The sequence below is a fragment of the Hyla sarda genome, chromosome 5 (genome assembly GCF_029499605.1).
Source record: "Hyla sarda isolate aHylSar1 chromosome 5, aHylSar1.hap1, whole genome shotgun sequence".
NCBI classification, from domain to species: domain Eukaryota; kingdom Metazoa; phylum Chordata; class Amphibia; order Anura; family Hylidae; genus Hyla; species Hyla sarda.
The window spans coordinates 79,205,395-79,224,255 of NC_079193.1; the positions used below are offsets into that span (position 1 = coordinate 79,205,395).

Consider the following 18,861-nt stretch of genomic DNA (forward strand, 5'->3'; position numbering starts at 1 on the left):
GGCTTGCATGCAGTAACTGCTGAACTAGCTTCAATCCATGTGTCACCACTCTTTCTTTTTTTTCTTCTTCCCCATTCCTGTTGCAGATTCAGCAGAAGATTTTGTAGATACTTTTTTTGAGGTTGAAGTTGAAATGGAGAAAATTGTCTGCCGTGACCTCGTCTGTACTTCTTCCAAAGATGAGGAAGGTTCGATGAATCATTTGTATAGTGAATAATTCCTTACTGTTATGTGAAGTTATTTTTGAAAGGGCTATTCTCATTTGGGACATTTCTGGCATATCCACAGGGTTTCCCATGAAATGGATGGGCGAGGTGTTAACCCCTTCCCTCTTTCGTGATTTTTCATTTTTGCACTTTTGTTTTTCCACCTAAAATTCCATATGAGGGCTTGTTCTTTGCGCCAACAATTTTACTTTGTAATACCATTAAAGGGGTTCTCCGGTGGAAAACATTTTTTTTTTTTTTTTTAAATCTACTGGTGCAAGAAAGTTAAACAGATTTGTAAATTACTTCTATTAAAAAATCTTTACCCTTCCAGTACTTTTTAGCAGCTGTATGCTACAGAGGAATTTATTTTCTTTTTAAATTTTTTTGTCTTGTCTACAGTGCTCTCTGCTGACACCTGATGCCTGTATCAGGAACTGTTTAGAGCAGGAGAAAATCCCCATTGCAAACCTATCCTGCTCTGGACAGTTCCGGACACGGAAAGAGGTGTCAGCAGAGAGCACTGTGGACGAGACAAAAAAGAAATTCAAAAAGAAAAGAATTTCCTCTGTAGAATACTGCTGCTAAAAAGTACTGGAAGGGTAACGCTTTTTTTAATAGAAGTAATTTACAAATCTGTTTAACTTTCTGGCAGCAGTTGATTTAAAAAAATGTTTTCCACAGGAGTACCCCTTTAATAATTTCACTACAAAATCTAGGGCCAAACCAGAAAGAAAATTATTTGTGGGAAAAAAAAAGCCATTTCGTAATTTTTAGCGGCTTCCGTTTCTACGCAGTGCAGTTTTTGGTATAAATTGCACCTTATATTTATTAAGTAGGTCCATACGGTCACAAGGATACCCAATTTATATAGGTTTGACTTTATTTTACAAAAAAAATATTATAACTTCATGCACCAAAATTAATACATTGAAAAATGTCATCTTCTGACCCCTATAACTTTTTTATTTTTACGCATATGGGGATGTATGAGGGCTCATTTTTTGTGCAGTGATCTGAAGTTTTTATCTGTACCATTTTTGTTTTGATCAGACTTTTTGACCAAAAATACGCTATTTTGGAATTGGATATTTTTTTTACGTGTACGCCATTGACCGTGCAGTTTAGTTAACAATATATTTTATAGTTTGGACATTTACGCACGCGGTGATACCACATATGTTTATTTTTATTTACACTGTTGTTTGTTTTTTATTTTATGGGAAAAGGGGGGTGATTCAAACTTTTATTAGGAAAGGGGTTAAATCACATTTATTAACACTTTATATTCACTTTTTTTGTTTGCAATGTTATAGCCCCCCATAGGGGACTATAACATTGCACACACTGATTTCCTACACTGATCACTGCCATGCCATAGCATGGCATTGATCAGTGTTATCGCTGCTCGACTGCTCCTGCCTGGATCTCGGGCACGGAGCAGTCATTCAGCGATCGGACAGTGAGAAGGCAGGTAGGGATCCTCCTCACGTCCTGCGAGCTGTTCGGTATGCTGCGATTTCACCACTGCTTCCCGAACAGCACCACTGAGTTAATCGGCAATGTTTACTTTGGTTTTAGACACGGCGATCAAGTTTGATTGCCGCATCTGAAGGGTTAATGCTGGACATCAGCCCAATCGGCAATGTCCGGCATTAGTCGTGGGTCCTGGTTGCCTATAGCAACCCGGTATGATGTGCGCTCACCTTCTGAGTGTACATCATACCTCAGGACCCACAGATGGACGTTAATGAACGTCCATTTGCGGCAAGGGGTCAAAAAGATATCCTCTATCCAGCATGGGGGGGGGGAATAAGTGCCAGATCGTGGGGGGGGGGGGGTGACTTCTAGGACCCTCGCAATCTCTCTTTCTGTAGGTTTGTACTTTTTTGTGTACTTTTTATATGAGAAAGTACTAAGGCACAAATTTACCAAGACCAGCTTCTTCCACTCTGGTGTTTAGTAAAATCCTGCAGCCATTGGATTCAGCTGATTTATTAAGAAACGCACGCCTCTATATGAATCTGGCATGGCAGCGGCAATCTGATACACTGCTTTACAATCTTCGCTAGCCCTGAGCTGGTGTAGATTTCGTTTGCAATATACGTTAGCCCTCTGTGCTATATTGTTGAAAACTTGCCGTGCACAGTGACCATGCCCCCTTTAACACTAAGCCACACCTACTTGCTTTGAAGTGGCATTGCCAGTGTAAAACGGCAAAAAGTTGTAAAAATTTGCAACTTTTCTAGACAAAACCATAGGCTTAGAAGTATAGAATAAAAGCACCGTAAACAATTGTGTAAAATACGCCTTAGGGCAATGTTTCCTAACCAGGGTGCCCCCCACTGTTGCAAAACTACAACTCCCAGCATGCCCGGACAGCCGTTGGATTTCTGGGCATGCTGAGCATTGTAGTTTTGCAACAGCTGGAGGCACCCTGCTTGGGAAACACTGCGACTTAGAGTCCACTACGACTCAGAGGCTCCCTCCACAGTACTGATCATTACTTTGTATGCGTTTCCAGGGTTCCTGAAGGATTTATGTGAAGTTTTACTGTATTTATTGCTACCTCCTGGAGACTTCCAGAACAAGATCATGCGATACTTTGTGAGGGTGAGAACATAAGTTGCGTTTATTTTTATTAACCAAATATTATATCTGTATCACTTCTGTCCTGATACGTTATCAGATGTTTTATTCAGCTATTGATGGACCATTCACTATATATTTTTCTGCTTTTTCTTTTAGGAAATCCTTTCACGAGGAATTCTTCTTCCTTTAATAAACCAGCTCAGTGATCCTGATTATATTAATCAGTATATCATTTGGATGGTGAGCTCTGCTGTAACATTGGAAATATTTATATAATAACTTGTGCTTTTAAGGGTACGTTCAAACACCTGGTTGTCAGAGAGTTTGCCTCTGTGGCTTTAAGCAGTGGCTCAAACCCACAGAGGGCAACCAGGCAATGAGAACGTTCCCTGTAGGGGATTTAAACGGGCACTGTCAAAGACCTTTTTGTGATATGGTTGTTGAAAACGTTTTGAATATTTAAAGGATAGTGCAGTGAAGCATAACTTATCCCCTATCCAAAGGATAGGGGAGAAGTTATAGATCGCAGGGGGGTCCGACCGCTGGGACCCCCAGCGATCTCCTGAACAGGACCCCAGCAGTCTGCCAGAAGCGGCCGTTACGACCCCAGCAAGAAGCCGTGGCCAACAGGCCCCCTCCATGTATCTCTATGGGATACATGAAGGGGGTGTGTCCGACCGCCGCTCTGTGCGGGGGTCAGCACGCCCGCTTTCAGCAGAATGCTGGTGTCCTGTTTAGGAGATTGCGGGTGAGGGAGAGCACGATCTGTAACTTATCCCCTATCCTTTGAATAGGGGATAAGTTTTGTTTCACTACAGAACTCCTTTCATAAAGTAACCACTCCTGAAAATCCCACCACTAGGGGTCCCCATACCTACTTGGACACTAAACAGTCTTGCTGCATCATCAGGCTTGTCCACGAGTCATGGTCAAGTGATGACTCATGGACAAGGCTGCTTGAGCAGACACACCAAGCACCTCCCACCACCACAAGGGAGGGACACGCCCCCTTCCCCTGAAAGGATTACTAACACTGTGAGCTAATGAAAAGAGGGATTTTTATAATAAATATGGTTGATAGAGGCATAAAAAATAGACACACATGGTCAGGATTAGGTAATGAGTAACGTATAACTTTATTTATTTATTTATTTATTTATTTTTCTGACAAGATATGACGGGGTACACTTAAAAAAAAAAAATAAAAAAAAAAAAAAACTTGTCATGAAATTCTGGTCAAATTTTTCTGTGGATTGGTATGTGGCGCAACCTGAGCTGATATAAGCATTTTAGTTTGACACTGATTTGTTATGGTGCTTTTAACTATATTGTCCCTTATTATAGGTGAAATATTTGTCATAGATGCCTGTCATGTATGTGGAGAACGGTAGAATATTTACATGTATTGTGCGCAAAAAGTGTCATCGTCCATAGACATTTAAGAATAATAAACAGTTGTATTTTTTATTTAGACATTTAATGTTGTCATCATCACTCACATCAGTCCCTGTCCTGATTGGGGCTCACAATGTAGTTTCCCTATTACTCACCACAAATGCACACCTATTCCATAGAAAGCCAATTGTCTTACCAGTATGATTTTGGAATATGTTAGGAAACTTATCCAACATATAGAAAACATACAAACCATGTACATGTCGCCCTAAAAGCGGTATTCCAGGAATTTTTTATCTCCATTTGAGTCCACGATGCCAAGTTATATTACTGTGTAATATGCTTCTATTACCTGTCTGTGCTGCTTTGTCCCATTTTCACGCATAGAACACACAACCTGAAGTGCTATAGTTCAAGGAACCTTGGAGGATAGTTAACTCAAGCTAGAGAGAATCATATAGGCTGTGTACAAATGTAGATTGAAAACAGTACACCCATGTAGAGGCTGTAGAAGAAAACCTAAGCTAAATTTTTAATAAAAATGAAAAAATTAAGCAAAACCTGTCAGAACAGACAGGTAGCGCAGGTGACTCTGATTACAGGATAATTAATAAATAGAAAAAAGCACCCTATCGATTTCTGCCCAGTGATAATAAGCATTTTTTGTGAAGTTTCCTTATGCAGTACTTGAGTCTCAGTAGCCATTCTAAATGCAATTTTCATTGTTTTCCTAACTGAACTGCAGATGCTAATAGAAATGTAACTTTGTAACAGAGATTATAAAATAATAATATCATTTTTTTTTTCAAGATTCGTGATTCTAATTGCAATTATGAGGCCTTCATGAATGTCATTAAGTTAAGTGACAATATTGGAGAGTTGGAAGCTGTGAGGGACAAAGCTGCTGAAGAATTACAGTATCTCCGTTCATTAGATACCGTGGGAGATGGTAAGTAGCAGAGCAGAGCTGACATTTGGATATAATATTGTTCAGTTGCACCAGTGTTTTCCAATCAGGGTGCCTCCAATTGTTGCAAAACTACAACTCCCGGCATGCTTGGAGTTGTAGTTTTGCAACAGCTGGAGGCACCCTGGTTTGGAAACACTGCCTTAAGGCGTACTTTACACAATACTTTGCAAAATTGCAGTATAAAGTCTGTGGGGGTTAGTGTGCCTACTTGTGTGGACCACAAAGCTAGTGTAGGGAGTCTATTAGGCAAGCAATGCTTTCTGGGAAAAAGGTATGCAAATCAGGCTACTGTCACACTGCCATTGTGCTCCGTCCTTAAACGGTGGTTCTTTCTTTTTTTTCTTCAGCCTTTAACTGCTGTTATTGGGGACGGGGCACAATGGGCAATAATGGGTCCCGATGGATCCCATTTACTATAATGGGTTCCTTCAGGCGCCGTTATTTTGTATCGGGAGAAAAAAAAGACGGCCCAAGCAGTATTTTTTCTCCCGCTATTCCCCCGACGGCCGTCACTCTGCCGTGTCCTAACTTTTTGAAAGAAGCCTTAGTTATTTTCCAAACGGAAGAAAGCTGGCTCCTTACTTCCACCTTTTTGTGGTAGGCTACTATATTCAATGGGTTAGTAAATATGTGCAGCTCATCCTATGTCTAGGAGCTTGAGGATTTTTTTTTTTCTTTACAAAAAGCCTTTACCCATTGCTTAAAGGGGTACATTGCCCCCTAGACATGTTATCCCCTATCCAAAGGATGTCTGATCCCGTGGTCCGGCCGATTGGGCCGGATTGGGGCTTCATGTCAATGCTTCGGGTTTCATGTCTATTAGAGGGGGCATTCTGCTTCACAGCCATCACTCCCCCTCCTATAGACATGAATGGAGGGGGCATGGTGTGATGTCATGACCATGGAAGCCTGAAGCCGGCCTTCTAAACATAAATGTTTAGAACGCCTGGGTGCCGGCCGGGAGATCCCGGGGGGGGTCCCAGCGGCTTGACATCCTGCGATCATAGATATTATTCCCTATCCTTTGGATAGGGAATAACATGTTTAGGGGTGGAGTACCCCTTTAAATGAGAAGGAACTAAATTGAACTAAGGTACCCTTAAGGTTTTTCTATATGTTACATATATAGAGAAAAGAAGGAATTTTCCTTCCAAGCTATCTTCTCTCTTTTCTATATATATTTAATATATAGGAACTCCTTGAGGGGGGAATTAAGCATTCCAATTTTATTTTCAGATCTTATTGCCCTTCACCAGTACCCTTCTGGTCTAACAAGGATAGGCCTCTACATAGCCAGCCAGTACCCTGCTCTTTACTGAAGTGGGGCAATAAAGCCAAAACAGCTGTCTGCAGATACCGTATATACTCGAGTATAAGCCGACCCGAATATAAGCCGAGGCCCCTAATTTCCCCCCCAAAAACCCAGGAAAAGTTATTGACTCAACTATAAGCCTAGGGTGGGAAATACATCATCCCCCCCCTGTCATCATCCAGACCCCCGTCATCATCCCCCCCCATCATCATCACCGCCGGTCAATCCCTTCATCAGTGGTCTTCAACCTGCGGACCTCCAGATGTTGCAAAACTACAACTCCCAGCATGCTGGGTGTTGTAGTTTTGAAACCTCTGGAGGTCTGCAGGTTGAAGACCACTGCGGCCTTCGTCATCATCCAGCCCCCCCCCCCCCCCTTTTGTTTTGTGCTCACCTCCCCTCGGCGGGAAGTTAGGGTGAGCTGGTCCGGGCCATCTATGCTGCATGGACCGTCCGGTGAGGATGGTTAGTCGTTTCGGGCTGTCCATTTTTACCGGGGGGGGCTTCTTCTCCGCGCTTCGGGCCCGGAGTAGTGACGTTGCCTTGACGACGACGCACAGGGACGTTCATGCGCAATGTCCCTGTGCGTCGTCGCCAAGGCAACATCACTTCTCCGGGGCCGGGCCGGAAGCGTGGAGAAGATGCCCCCCCGGTGAAAATGGACAGCCCAGAACGGCCCAGACCAGCTCACCCTAACTTCCCGCCGAGGGGAGGTGAGTACAAAACAAAAGGAGGGGGGGGGGGGGGGGGCTGGATGATGACGAAGGCCGCAGTGGTCTTCAACCTGCGGACCTCCAGAGGTTTCAAAACTACAACACTCAGCATGCCTGGACAGCCGATGGCTGTCCGAACATGCTGGGAGTTGTAGTTTTGCAACATCTGGAGGTCCGCAGGTTGAAGACCACTGATGAAGGGATTGACAGGCGGAGAGTTCACTGGAGTATAAGCTGAGGGGGGCGTTTTCAGCATGAAAAATTGTGCTGAAAAACTCTGCTTATACTCGAGTATATACGGTAGGTATTCTTTCCTTCTGGAGAGAGTTTTTCCTCTGCTTACATTCCCATCTATGTCCTAAGACTCTTAGTTGGAGCGAAACACTGACTTTAATAGCGTTACTGTTGTTTCCCGCATCAGGTCTCACTTTGATCATGTGTGATCAGCCAGGGAAGCCGCCCACTTCACTGGCTTATAACTCACGACCGCAGCAGGCCTCAGCAGGGAGACCCGGTGCAATCCACTTTTGACATGTCTTAATGTCAGTAACGCTTTAAGGGAAAGCAAAGTGGATAAGATGGTGTGAGACAGCTTCCCAGAATATGTAGAAACACACCCCCTTGACAATTGGAATGGTAACCTCTTGTTGTCTATTTACAGGAGTAATAATAGAGTAACAAAGTTCTAAAAGAAAAAAAACAATAGCTCCAGCATTTCTATTGCACAGGGAATATACAAGTAATTACAAAAGCAGATGAGTCAGGAGATCTGACAGATCCTCTTTAGATAAGTATTAAGTGTTCCTCACAAGATTAAACAGTCAGTGAATTATGTCATGACGTCAATAAAGCTACTCAGTAATACTTTGCATGAGCTATTTTTATCTCTATTAGACCAGAACTACAACCCGTTTGTTTAGTTTTTTATGTAAAGTCGATTATATGCAATAGTCATGTCCATGTTCACTCATGACCTTTGTTACTTGACATCATTTTTTATTTATGTTGGTCTTTCCTTGTGGGTATTGCTTGTGCTTTACTTCTTGGACCGAGTTCACACAGTGTTTTTATATATTTTTTTTGTCTGTGGTCATTTTGGCAATCCGAAAATACATGCTGAAAAATATGTGCAAGACATGTCTCATGGTTGTCAATGGGAATATGCAATGCAGTGCACAATGCGAACTGTGGCTTGTATTGTCTCACATATTTGTGGGGGGGAAACATGTCGGAGATCCAAAACGGGAATTAGTACCATTAAAGGCTTAGCCACATCAAAAACTGTGACATAAAAACACATTGACTCAAATTCTGATGTGAATTGCGTGACATTTTTCTACTAGTGGTCACCATAGCAGTGAGATTTACTCCAAACTGGATAAGCAAAGATGTTCAGCCTTGCCTTTTTCTTTTTATAACAAAGAAATGAAAGATTCCAAATCTGTTGTTTTTGAATTTTCTAATTATGCATTTATGATCCAATGAAAGCAGCCTTGAATGTTGAATGTGTGTTTTGTAGTGTGAGACTCTACCGGCCTTGGAAACATCCATATTGTACTTTTGTCTTATAGACATCAACACTATAAAAAACCAGATAAACAGTTTACTGTTTGTAAAGAAAGTATGTGAAACACGAATACAGAGATTGCAGTCTGGAAAAGTAAGTTTATATATTGACTTAGTTTTACCTTATGTCTCTTGTTTTTGTGATACTCTGCTATTTAGGGAGTTTATCTCTTTAACCCCTTGGGGACATATGCTGTAAATGGAGAACACCGGGAGCTAGCAATTGGCAGCCACCGCAATCCATTTACCGTATATACTCGAGTATAAGCCGACCCGAATAGAAGCTGAGGCCCCTAATTTTACCCCAAAAACCCAGGAAAAGTTATTGACTCGACTATAAGCCTAGGATGGGAAATACATCATCCCCCCATGTAATCATCCAGACCCCCGTCATCATCCCCCCCCCTCATCATCACCGCCTGTCAATCCCTTCATCAGTGGTCTTCAACCTGCGGACCTCCAGATGTTGCAAAACTACAATTTCCAGCATGCCCGGGCATGCTGGGAGTTGTAGTTTTGACACCTCTGGAGGTCCGCAAGTTGAAGACCACTGCTGCCTTCGTCATCATCTAGCCCCCCCCCCCCCCATTTGTTTTGTACTCCCCTCGGCGGGAAGTTAGGGTGAGCTGGTCCGGGCCATCTATGCTGCATGGACCGTCAGATGGGGATGGTTAGTCGTTGTGGGCTGTCCATTTTCACCGGGGGGGGGGCTCTTCTCCGCGTTTCAGGCCCAGGCTAGTGACGTTGCCTTGACGACGACGCACAGGAATGTTGTGCATGAACGTCCCTGTGCGTCATCGTCAAGGCAACGTCACTACTCCGGGGCCGGCCTCGAAGCGCGGAGAAGAGCCCCCCCCCCGGTGAAAATGGACAGTCCGCAACCACTAACCATCCCCACTGGATGGTCCCTTCAGCATAGATGGCCCCGACCAGCTCACCCTTCCTTCCCACCGAGGGGGGGGGGCTGGATGATGACGAAGGCCGCAGTGGTCTTCAACCTGCGGACCTCCAGAGGTTTCAAAACTACAACACCCAGCATGCCCGGACAGCCGATGGCTGTCCGGGATTGCTGGGAGTTGTAGTTTAGCAATATCTGATGGTCCGCAGGTTGAAGACCACTGATGAAGGGATTGACAGGCGGAGAGTTTACTCAAGTATAAGCCGAGGGGGGCGTTTTCAGCATGAAAAACTCTGCTTATTCTCGAGTATATACGGTATGTCATAGTAGTCATAGAGGCATGAGGGTTGTGCTCACCTGATTATCCATGGGTGGAAGGGGTTTCCCTTATTGTCAGTCATTACCCTGCCGCAGCGGTCAAGATTACAGAAAACGCCAATCTCTACCTTATAAATTGTGGATCCTGAAATGCAAACACAGAAAAATCTACTTTTCCAGGATTACAAAAACATAGCTCTTCTTTTTTTGCAAAAAAACCAAATAGCTCCTCTTGTCTATTGACCGTGTGGGGTACTGCAGATCATTGCCATAAGTTACACCTCATGGACAGACATGATGATGTTTCTGGGAGAAAAAAAAAAGGAGACCCTGTTTTTCAGTCCTGGAAAATGCCTTTTAAATCGGGCACATTCACACTGACAGTTTTCCATATCCCGTTCACTCGGTGTGACTCAGAACCAGATGTTTCCCGCGATGTGCTGCTCTTATTAGACTCCTTTTTATTGTTATCGTTATGGTCACCACTTAACATGATTATTAGATTGTTTCCATGGCAATACCAGATAATAAGTCAAGGTTTATAAATAAATGTGTCTCCAAAGAGTTGGCCTAGACATTACAAGATAACTCTCCCTTTTAAGAACACATTAACATAACATTCCATGACAATTATGTAAGCATTGTGAAATGTAGCCCTTGTGGACACTGCTTACTTTGAAATTCTAGGTGCTGAGATGTAACTGGAACTCTCCGTACACTTATGTTCTCCCCTGGCTTTTGGAGGAAACATGCATCTCCTGTATATGGGTTTTTGTGGCAGTGAATTCAATGTTAAAGGGATTTTCCAAGACTTAAGCATTGATGCTCTTAAGACAGTCCATTTATTTCTTAATCGATATGTCCGACAACCCGGACCCCCGACTGTCTGCACAGTAAGGGAGTTATGAAGCTTCTGTGAGTGGTGTATCTCCTTTAGGATGTGTTCATAGGTACTGTATCCTGCACATATTTGTTGCATAGGATGTAAAGTTGCAGATTTGAATGTAAACTAAACGACTGATCACAGCATTTAGTTAACATATCCTTTGCATTAAATAAGCGCAGGATATTGTACATGTGAATGGATGGATTCACTGCAGATTTTACCTATGGATTTGTGCAGGTAAAGCTGCAACTGATGACGGTACCAGGCATGTGGGTGAGATTTTACTACTCTTATTAACTTACTTTTTGCACGGAAATTGACAAGTAATGCGGATTTTAAGATTGGTAGCATGCCAATTTTTGTGATGGATTTTCATCACTATTTTCACCCATTCAATGTATAGGAGTAAAATCTGTGGTGAATCCACAATGTATACAAAAATCTCATTGGATACTACCATTTACTACCTTTGTATGTGACCTATTATATATTTGTAGTACCCATGGTCCCTCTTATTTACATATGATATATAAAGAAAAACTATTTTGATAATAAAGTGATATGTTTTGTTTATGTAACAGAATTTGAACGCCATATGTAAGGGTGCATGCACACCATGTTTTCACTATACGTGTGCCGGATCCGGCTGGGGAAGGGAAAACCGTGCGCTCCCGTAACCCAGCCGGACCGGCACTGAAATCCATTGACTTTAATGAGCCGACCGGAGTCACCGTTTTACTCCGGTCGGCTCATTTTTTACCCGTATCCGGTTTTCTGACCAGACCTCATAACGTAGTATACTCCGGTTGGCTCATTAAAGTTAATGTATTTCAGCGCCGGTGCGGGAGTGCACGGTTTTCCCCTCCCCCAGCCGGATCCGGCACCCGTATAATGAAAACGTGGTGTGCATGCACGCTAAGGCTGGGTTCACACCATGTTTTTGCAATACAGTTCTTATATCAGGTTTTTGATAAAAAACGGATTCCTCAAAACCTGACTAAAATGTATCAAAATGTATCATATGTACAAATTTTAATCTGTGTATATTTTTTACTTTTCACTTTATTATGAATAAAGTTACACTTGTTTGATTGAAATTCAAGAAAAAAAAACTGTGCGAAGTTAAAAGCCATTTGGTGAAAACCGGATGGAACCGTACGCACATACAGTTCTGCACGGTTCCCATGGACTCCCATGTTAAAAAAAAAAATGTATACGTTTCAATACGGTTTTTCACCCGGACCAAAAACCATGGTAGTCTACAGGTTTGGGTACGGGAAAAAAAACTGAGAAAGCCGTACAGGTTACAAAACAGACACAACCGGATGCATCTTTGTGCATACAATTTTCAATGGAGAGTCAATACATACGGTTTTCATTACGGTTCTGTACGGTTTTTGAATTGAAAACATATATGGGAACTGTATTGCAAAAACGTGGTGTGAACCCAGCCTAACAAATACAGAATTTGCTGAGGATGCACAATTTTTATGGTAGAAATTCACTGTGTTTGCATAACAAAAAAAAAAAATCCTAAGCGCATGGGCTTATCCTACATAGGTACAGAAGCTCAGCTAAACGTGTGTTGTGCCTATTACTGAAGCTCTCACCAGTGAAAGATCAACAGGCTTTTACTATCCACATAAGTGATATGTGTCTGATTTCTGGGGGGTCTGACTACTGGGATCCACATTAATCAGGACAATGGGGGTCCTGTGGTCCCAGTTTGAATGGGCAGCTGGTCATTCACGTGTGCTGCCATTCTAGACAAAGTCTATGAGATTCACAAAGATATCTGAGGGCTATACTTGAGTCGTATACCCACATGACTGCTGCAACCAGTCATTGGCATCTGCGGTGTACAGCAAGAGACAGTGATCACTCAAGCAGGTCATCGCTACAGCCTAGTAAACTAGAAGCAGTGTGGGATTTATCAGGTTATGGTACCTTTTGCTTTTTTATCACATTTCCTTCTTTGGTAACTTATATATGATCTTCAAACACCCCTTTAAGCCATTTCTGCTGCACACCAATCTAGGCACAGTCTTTCTGATGTTTTTCTAAATATCTTGGAAGCATAATGCCATTTTGCATATCTTTTACAGGAAATTGATACTTTGAAGTTGGCTGCAAACTTTGGAAAACTTTGCACAGTCCCACTGGACAAAATCCTTGTACACAATGTTGCACTACAGTTTTTTATGGGTGAGTGAAAAACATTCATATTATTTTGCTCCTCTATCAAAACAAGAGCGGCTACTTAAAGAGGACCTGTGGCCAACCCACCAAAAATTACGGTTTTAATGTCAGAAGGATGTATAGAAAAAAAACTGTAACAAGGAGTGTGATCAGAGCACCCTAAATTATTCAATGACAGTAAAATATCAATTTATTTTGTTTGGCCACAGGTCCCCCTTAAGTTCCTTACTCTGATTATCCTAAAGGAATTATCCCAAGATTAAAAGTTACCCCCATCCACATTACAACTTGATTGTTTAGAGTCAAACCACAAGGACTTCCATTGATCCTAAGAATTGAGGAAAGTTGTCCTTCCAAAAAATGGTGCACACTACATTCGTTCTTTGAAGGCCTCCGGAGATTGATGACCTTTCCATTCATTCTTAGCACTCTACAGTTTTGGAAGCCCCTTTGAGAATTAAAGGGGTATTCCAGCTTTATTCATCTTTTACCCTAGCCAAAGGATAGGGAATAAGATGTATGATCGCAGGGATCCAGCCGCTGGGGACCCCAGCGATCTCAGTGCAGCCCCCAGCATTCAGAATACATGGGGCTGCACCGAAATCGCGGGGTCCCCAGCAGCGGGACCCCTGCGATTATACATATTTTTCCCTATTCTTTAGATAGGGGATAAGATGTATAAAGCCGGATCACCCCTTTAATTGAGCACTGGCCGCACAGACACTGCAGCGCCATTTATTGAATAGGAAATTAACCTTTGTTCTCTGAATCAGAGCACACTGATCAGCTTGTTATCTGCTACCTTGTGGATAGGAGAGAACTTTTGATGTTGGGAATACCCCTGTAAGGGAGGATACACCCTCCTCCCAATATTTTATTAATGTAGCCTATCTGTGACTTGCTAACTTAAATCACACATGATTTTTCATACTATACTTTTTAGATCCACATTTGACAAAAAAAAGGACTTTTTATTTTTTTACTTATACATTTATTTATTTAGTCATTTAGATATTTTCACCCCTGTCTTTGCGTCTAAGAACTGCCACAAAATGTAGAGTAGTAGTTGTGTTCTGGTGAAAAGGGAACTTTTTTTGAGTTTTACAAAGCTGAAAAATCCCCAGCACCAGTTGCCTTTACGTTTTCTTGCAGTACTACTCCAATGCCTTTCAGGTTCTTGTATGAAATAATTGTATATGGCTTGGAGGGGACATTAGAGCTGTTATGTTATGTATTTTCATAATGCCTAATACCTTGATGATTTCTATTGTCAGTATGTGACAGTAAATGAAAGCCCAAGGTTTTTCTTTACACTTCCTGGAACAGTGGAACAGATTCTCACCTTTGTGAACCAAGCCATTTGCATCAAGTTCTAAATCTAGAGCAAGAACGAGAGGAATGTGTTTGCTGCAGAGTGTACACACTGGGGGAATTTATCGACTGGTGTGTACCTGCAGAATATTGCTCTATCTTAGTTGTTTACGCTGGCTTCATCTTTTTATTTAAATTTTTTTTTTTGGGTCATGTGCTTCCTTGTACAACTGGAATGAGCTTCAACAAGTTTTATCTAAAAAATGATTCATTGCATAAAGATACATAGTATAGTACGACAGATATGTAGTGTTAACATTATAGCACATAAACAAGGTACCGTATTTATCTGCGTTTAATACGCACTTTTAAAACTTAAATTTAAGGCAAAAACCCTGCCTGCTTGTTATACACCAATAAACGTGCTGGTCACTGATTTAAAGTGCCGCATCAGCTGCTGCTTGTTAAGGATCAGCAGTCTGGCCGCGGCCACTTTAAATCCGTGACCAGCGGTGGCTTCTTCAGGCCCGGACACCTCTCCCCTGCTCTGTTAGTTATTTTTTCATTCTCCATACCTGGCCGTGCTCAGACAAGCTCAGTTCTTGCGTGCTGCGCAGTCAGTGAAGCAGGATGTGTGACGTCCTGTGCCGGCTCCTCTGCGTGGCATCAGGGATGTCACTCGTCATTCCCTGCAGCTGCCGCTGGTCAGTGTGGCCGCAGTGTCGACTGCTTTTTAAGAGTTTAGCAGCCCAGCCACCTTAGAACAGTCGCCAGCGGCGGCTGCAGAGAATAGAAAGTGACATCCCTGACACCATACAGAGGAGCCAGTATGAGACGTCAGTCATCAATGTTTACTGGCCGCACAGCCCGCAAGACCAGCTGCCTGACCTGCGCCTGCCGGAGCGTGGCCAAGTAATGGAAAATAAAAAATATTTAATGCAGGGGGAGAAGGGGGGGTGATGAAACAGGGGGGAATAATGAGAGGGGGGTAGTGATGAAACAGGGGGGAATGATTAGAGATGGGGATGATGAGATGGGGGAATAATGAAGGGGGGGTAATGATGAAATGGGGGAATATTGAAAGGGGGGGTGATAAGACAGAGGGATGATGAGGCAAGGGGGAGTCACAGTAAATGAGGCACACAGGATCGGGGGGGGGGGGGTTAATGTGGCACAGGGCTAATAAAGGGGAAGTAATGATGTGGCATGGGGGGGACCAAACTAAGGAGCAGGGGGAATAAAAGTTGGGGGGATGATGTGGCATTTAGTCCAAATAATTTATTTAACATTTTTTTTTTTTTTTACTAAAATTTCCCTGTTAAAATGAGAGTGCGTGTTATACAGCGATAAATATGGTATATCAATTCACTTTAGTACAGTATTTTGTACACAATGTTGGCTTTAGAGCGCTGCTTTTATGAGCTTTTATAATAATAATTCTAAGATCTCCTTAAAGGTGATCTTTTTTGGGTATTATAAATCAAAAAGATAAAGCAAACAACAAAAAATAAAAATAACAAGTAGTAATGAATAATAAAATATGCCAAATAAATAACCGTATTTAGGTTGTATAAGCTTTGTATGAGCTTTTTATTTACTTTATTTTTTTTGCACAAATTTTATTGACATGCGCAACAAAATGAATTTTGTACAGCAGCTGGGAAAAACAGCACACTTTTTTTTTTAAATAGTTTTTATTAAACATTTTCAAATTAACAGATTGTTTACAATTGGACTTTCTTGTTATAATAGCACATAAGGATAACAGTGTTAATGACATAAAGTATAGACGTGATATAGTCCCTCGATGTACCATTGCCCGGATTGTCATGACCAAAACGAGGTCAAACAATATGAAAACCAAAACGACTCCGTGTGAGCATGATGACTGAATGAGGAAATTACAACATTAGTCTCAAACACACTCAAAATACGCATAGACAAGTCCTAGTATGAACTGCCTGTCTGTTTGTCTATAACGTACCTTTAAATACAATGGAGATAATACTAGAAATACATTGTCCGTGAATGGGAATAACCTTTCCTCCCTGATATGGCACGGTGCAGGAGCCAACTAAAGCCCTATCATTAACCCCTGTCTTTGATATACGAGGATATGGACCACTGGTTCCATCTCCTGGAGAACTAAGCTAGTCTTCCGGCTCCCCTTGCTATAATGGAAAAACCGCACACTTGCGCCGCAGTTTTTGTGTTGCGCAAAGATATGTGCTACTACTAATGATAGTTTCCCACCCACTGTGTTTTCTGAACAATGTGGCACAAATGTATTCATCTTTCTGAGGACAAAAACTGCCTGATTTGCCCACCGCAAGGATCACAGCTCAGCTTTCCTTTTACCAGAGCAGACTGTAAAATGAGACCTGATTGGTTTCTATAGGCAAATTTGTCCTCAGACAGATTGAGACTTCTGTGGCACCGTGTGGAACACAAATGAATGGCACTTCTGTCCTAGAGGAGTATATTTTGGTGACAACGATTGTAAAACATGTTTCTTTTTACACCTTAAACTTTGACTTAGATTTATTTAAAACATTGCAGCCCTTGGAGGGGTTATATCAAAACCTGTGCGGAGGAAAAGTGATGATTGTTTCTTTGTTTTTTTCAGAGGCCTTTTGAAGCGATCTGATTGGCTGCAATGGGCAACTCCTCTGCACAAGTTTTAATTAAATTTCCCAATTCTGTTTATTTGGCTTGGGAACTATACTAGGCCTTTTGTTTATCTTTACAGAATCAATTATGTTGTCATTACTTCACATTGAGACCCTATAGATTTGTTGAGGATTTTCCAAAACTAAATACAGTACAATACACATGTATAGGGTTTTAAAGGCAGTGATAACATTAGGTTAGGTTTACATAAAAAAAAAATTCCATTGTTTGGCATAGAAGCAATCTCCTTTAAAGGACAAATCTCATGCTCAAAAAGTTTTAGATCGCGCAGGATCCAACCGCTGGGGCCCCCCGCGTTCTCCTGTTTGGAGCCCCCGTGCGCTAGCACAAGAGCGCTTCACGACCCCCGCCTGAAGAGGAGGCTGCCACTCCCCCTCCATATAGTTCTATGAAAGAGCCGAAGATTGCTGAACGGCTTTCCCATAGAACTATATGGAGGGGGCGTGGCGGGGGTCGTGACACGCTCCTGTTCTAGCGTTCCGAGGCTCCAAACAGGGGATCGCTGGGGGGGGGGGGGCGCAAGTTTTTGAGCATGAGACTTATCCTTTAAGCCAAACACAAACAGCACCCAACAGACCCATTGCGTAATGCCTCGCATTTTAAAAGACAAAATATTTGTTAATTTGTCCAGCATTTTGAGGGGATTCTGATCCATAGCTTGTTGCTTAAAACAAATGCCTGTGCATATAGTATGTGCAGGGGAAAATACAATGGTAACTGGGGAACCATGCTCTAACTGAATTAAAATAAACTGGGATTGGTAGACAAAGTGGACTGACTGCTTTAATAAATCGGCTTGTGTCAGTAATATACAGTCACTGGTTTCTCATGTGCTCTCACTTCCCCAGTGCTATTATAATCTGGTTATTGCACAGATCTGATCATCATTACAAAGTCATCTTTTGTGCGTTGAGACATTTTTAGTCCTTATCTTTAGCACAGATTATCCATGACAGAAATATACTTGTTTTTAGCTTAATATAAATCCATTGGAGCAATTCTAAAAAGCTCAATATAATTTCTATTAGCTAAAGCAATTTAGAATTATATCAGCTCTTCCTCCATCATCTGCCTTATATTTGCTTCACTGTGCCATGTCTCATATAGAACAGTTGTCTTTAGGTTTGTGTGGGCATCTATATAGGAACATATTATTAGGCTTATTATTTTCCCTGACATGGGGTATCATAATATTAAACATATAGCTACAGTCATGGCTGTAAATGTTGGCACCCCTGAAATTTTTCAAGAAAATGAAGTATTTCTCACAGAAAATGATTGCAGTGACAGGTTTTCCCTTTCGCCATGACAGCACCAACTGAGAGAGGGACTCCGCCCCTAAAGACACGAAACCTAGACGATAAAAGGCGGGTCCCTCCTCCCCAGCCTCCAGTGGTTTCCTGTCCTTGGGAAGCCTAGTAGGGCAGGAGTTCCTGTTCCAGTTGGATACTGAGGCTGAGGGAATAGCTATTCACCCTGTAGTAGTCTCAGGGTTCTATTCCCTAGCAGGCTCCCCTAGTCTGGGGAAGACCTCACTGCCTGCTCCTGTTACTTGGACGGCTCCGGCTGGTCGCGTGCTGTGGACTGCGGGCGGAATCCAGGGCTGTCCTTCGGCTGCCGGTGGTCGCGCGTCAAGGTCCGGTAACTCCCCCTGTTTACGGCGTCCCTCTGCAGGTTGCTACAGACATTCCAGGAGGAGGCAGGATGTGACGTGGGATGCTGGGGACTGTGCGCCGGGAGTGACGTCACGCACAGGCCGGGAGGCCTGGTGCGGAAGTAAGAAGCCCGGAAGTGATGTCTGGTG

The 18,861-nt window shown here is 42.5% G+C and overlaps 1 protein-coding gene across 2 annotated transcripts in view; it reads left to right on the forward strand.

The window, feature by feature from the left end:
- Positions 1-18,861, forward strand: part of SNX13 (sorting nexin 13) — a 153,379-nt gene that overhangs the window by 78,076 nt on the left and 56,442 nt on the right. For both annotated transcript variants that reach the window (XM_056519755.1, XM_056519756.1), the window contains exons 7-12: positions 87-188; positions 2,731-2,819; positions 2,955-3,038; positions 5,004-5,142; positions 8,760-8,848; positions 12,962-13,061. In XM_056519755.1, coding sequence (XP_056375730.1) covers positions 87-188; positions 2,731-2,819; positions 2,955-3,038; positions 5,004-5,142; positions 8,760-8,848; positions 12,962-13,061 — 603 coding nt within the window. The remainder of the gene's footprint in view (positions 1-86; positions 189-2,730; positions 2,820-2,954; positions 3,039-5,003; positions 5,143-8,759; positions 8,849-12,961; positions 13,062-18,861) is intronic.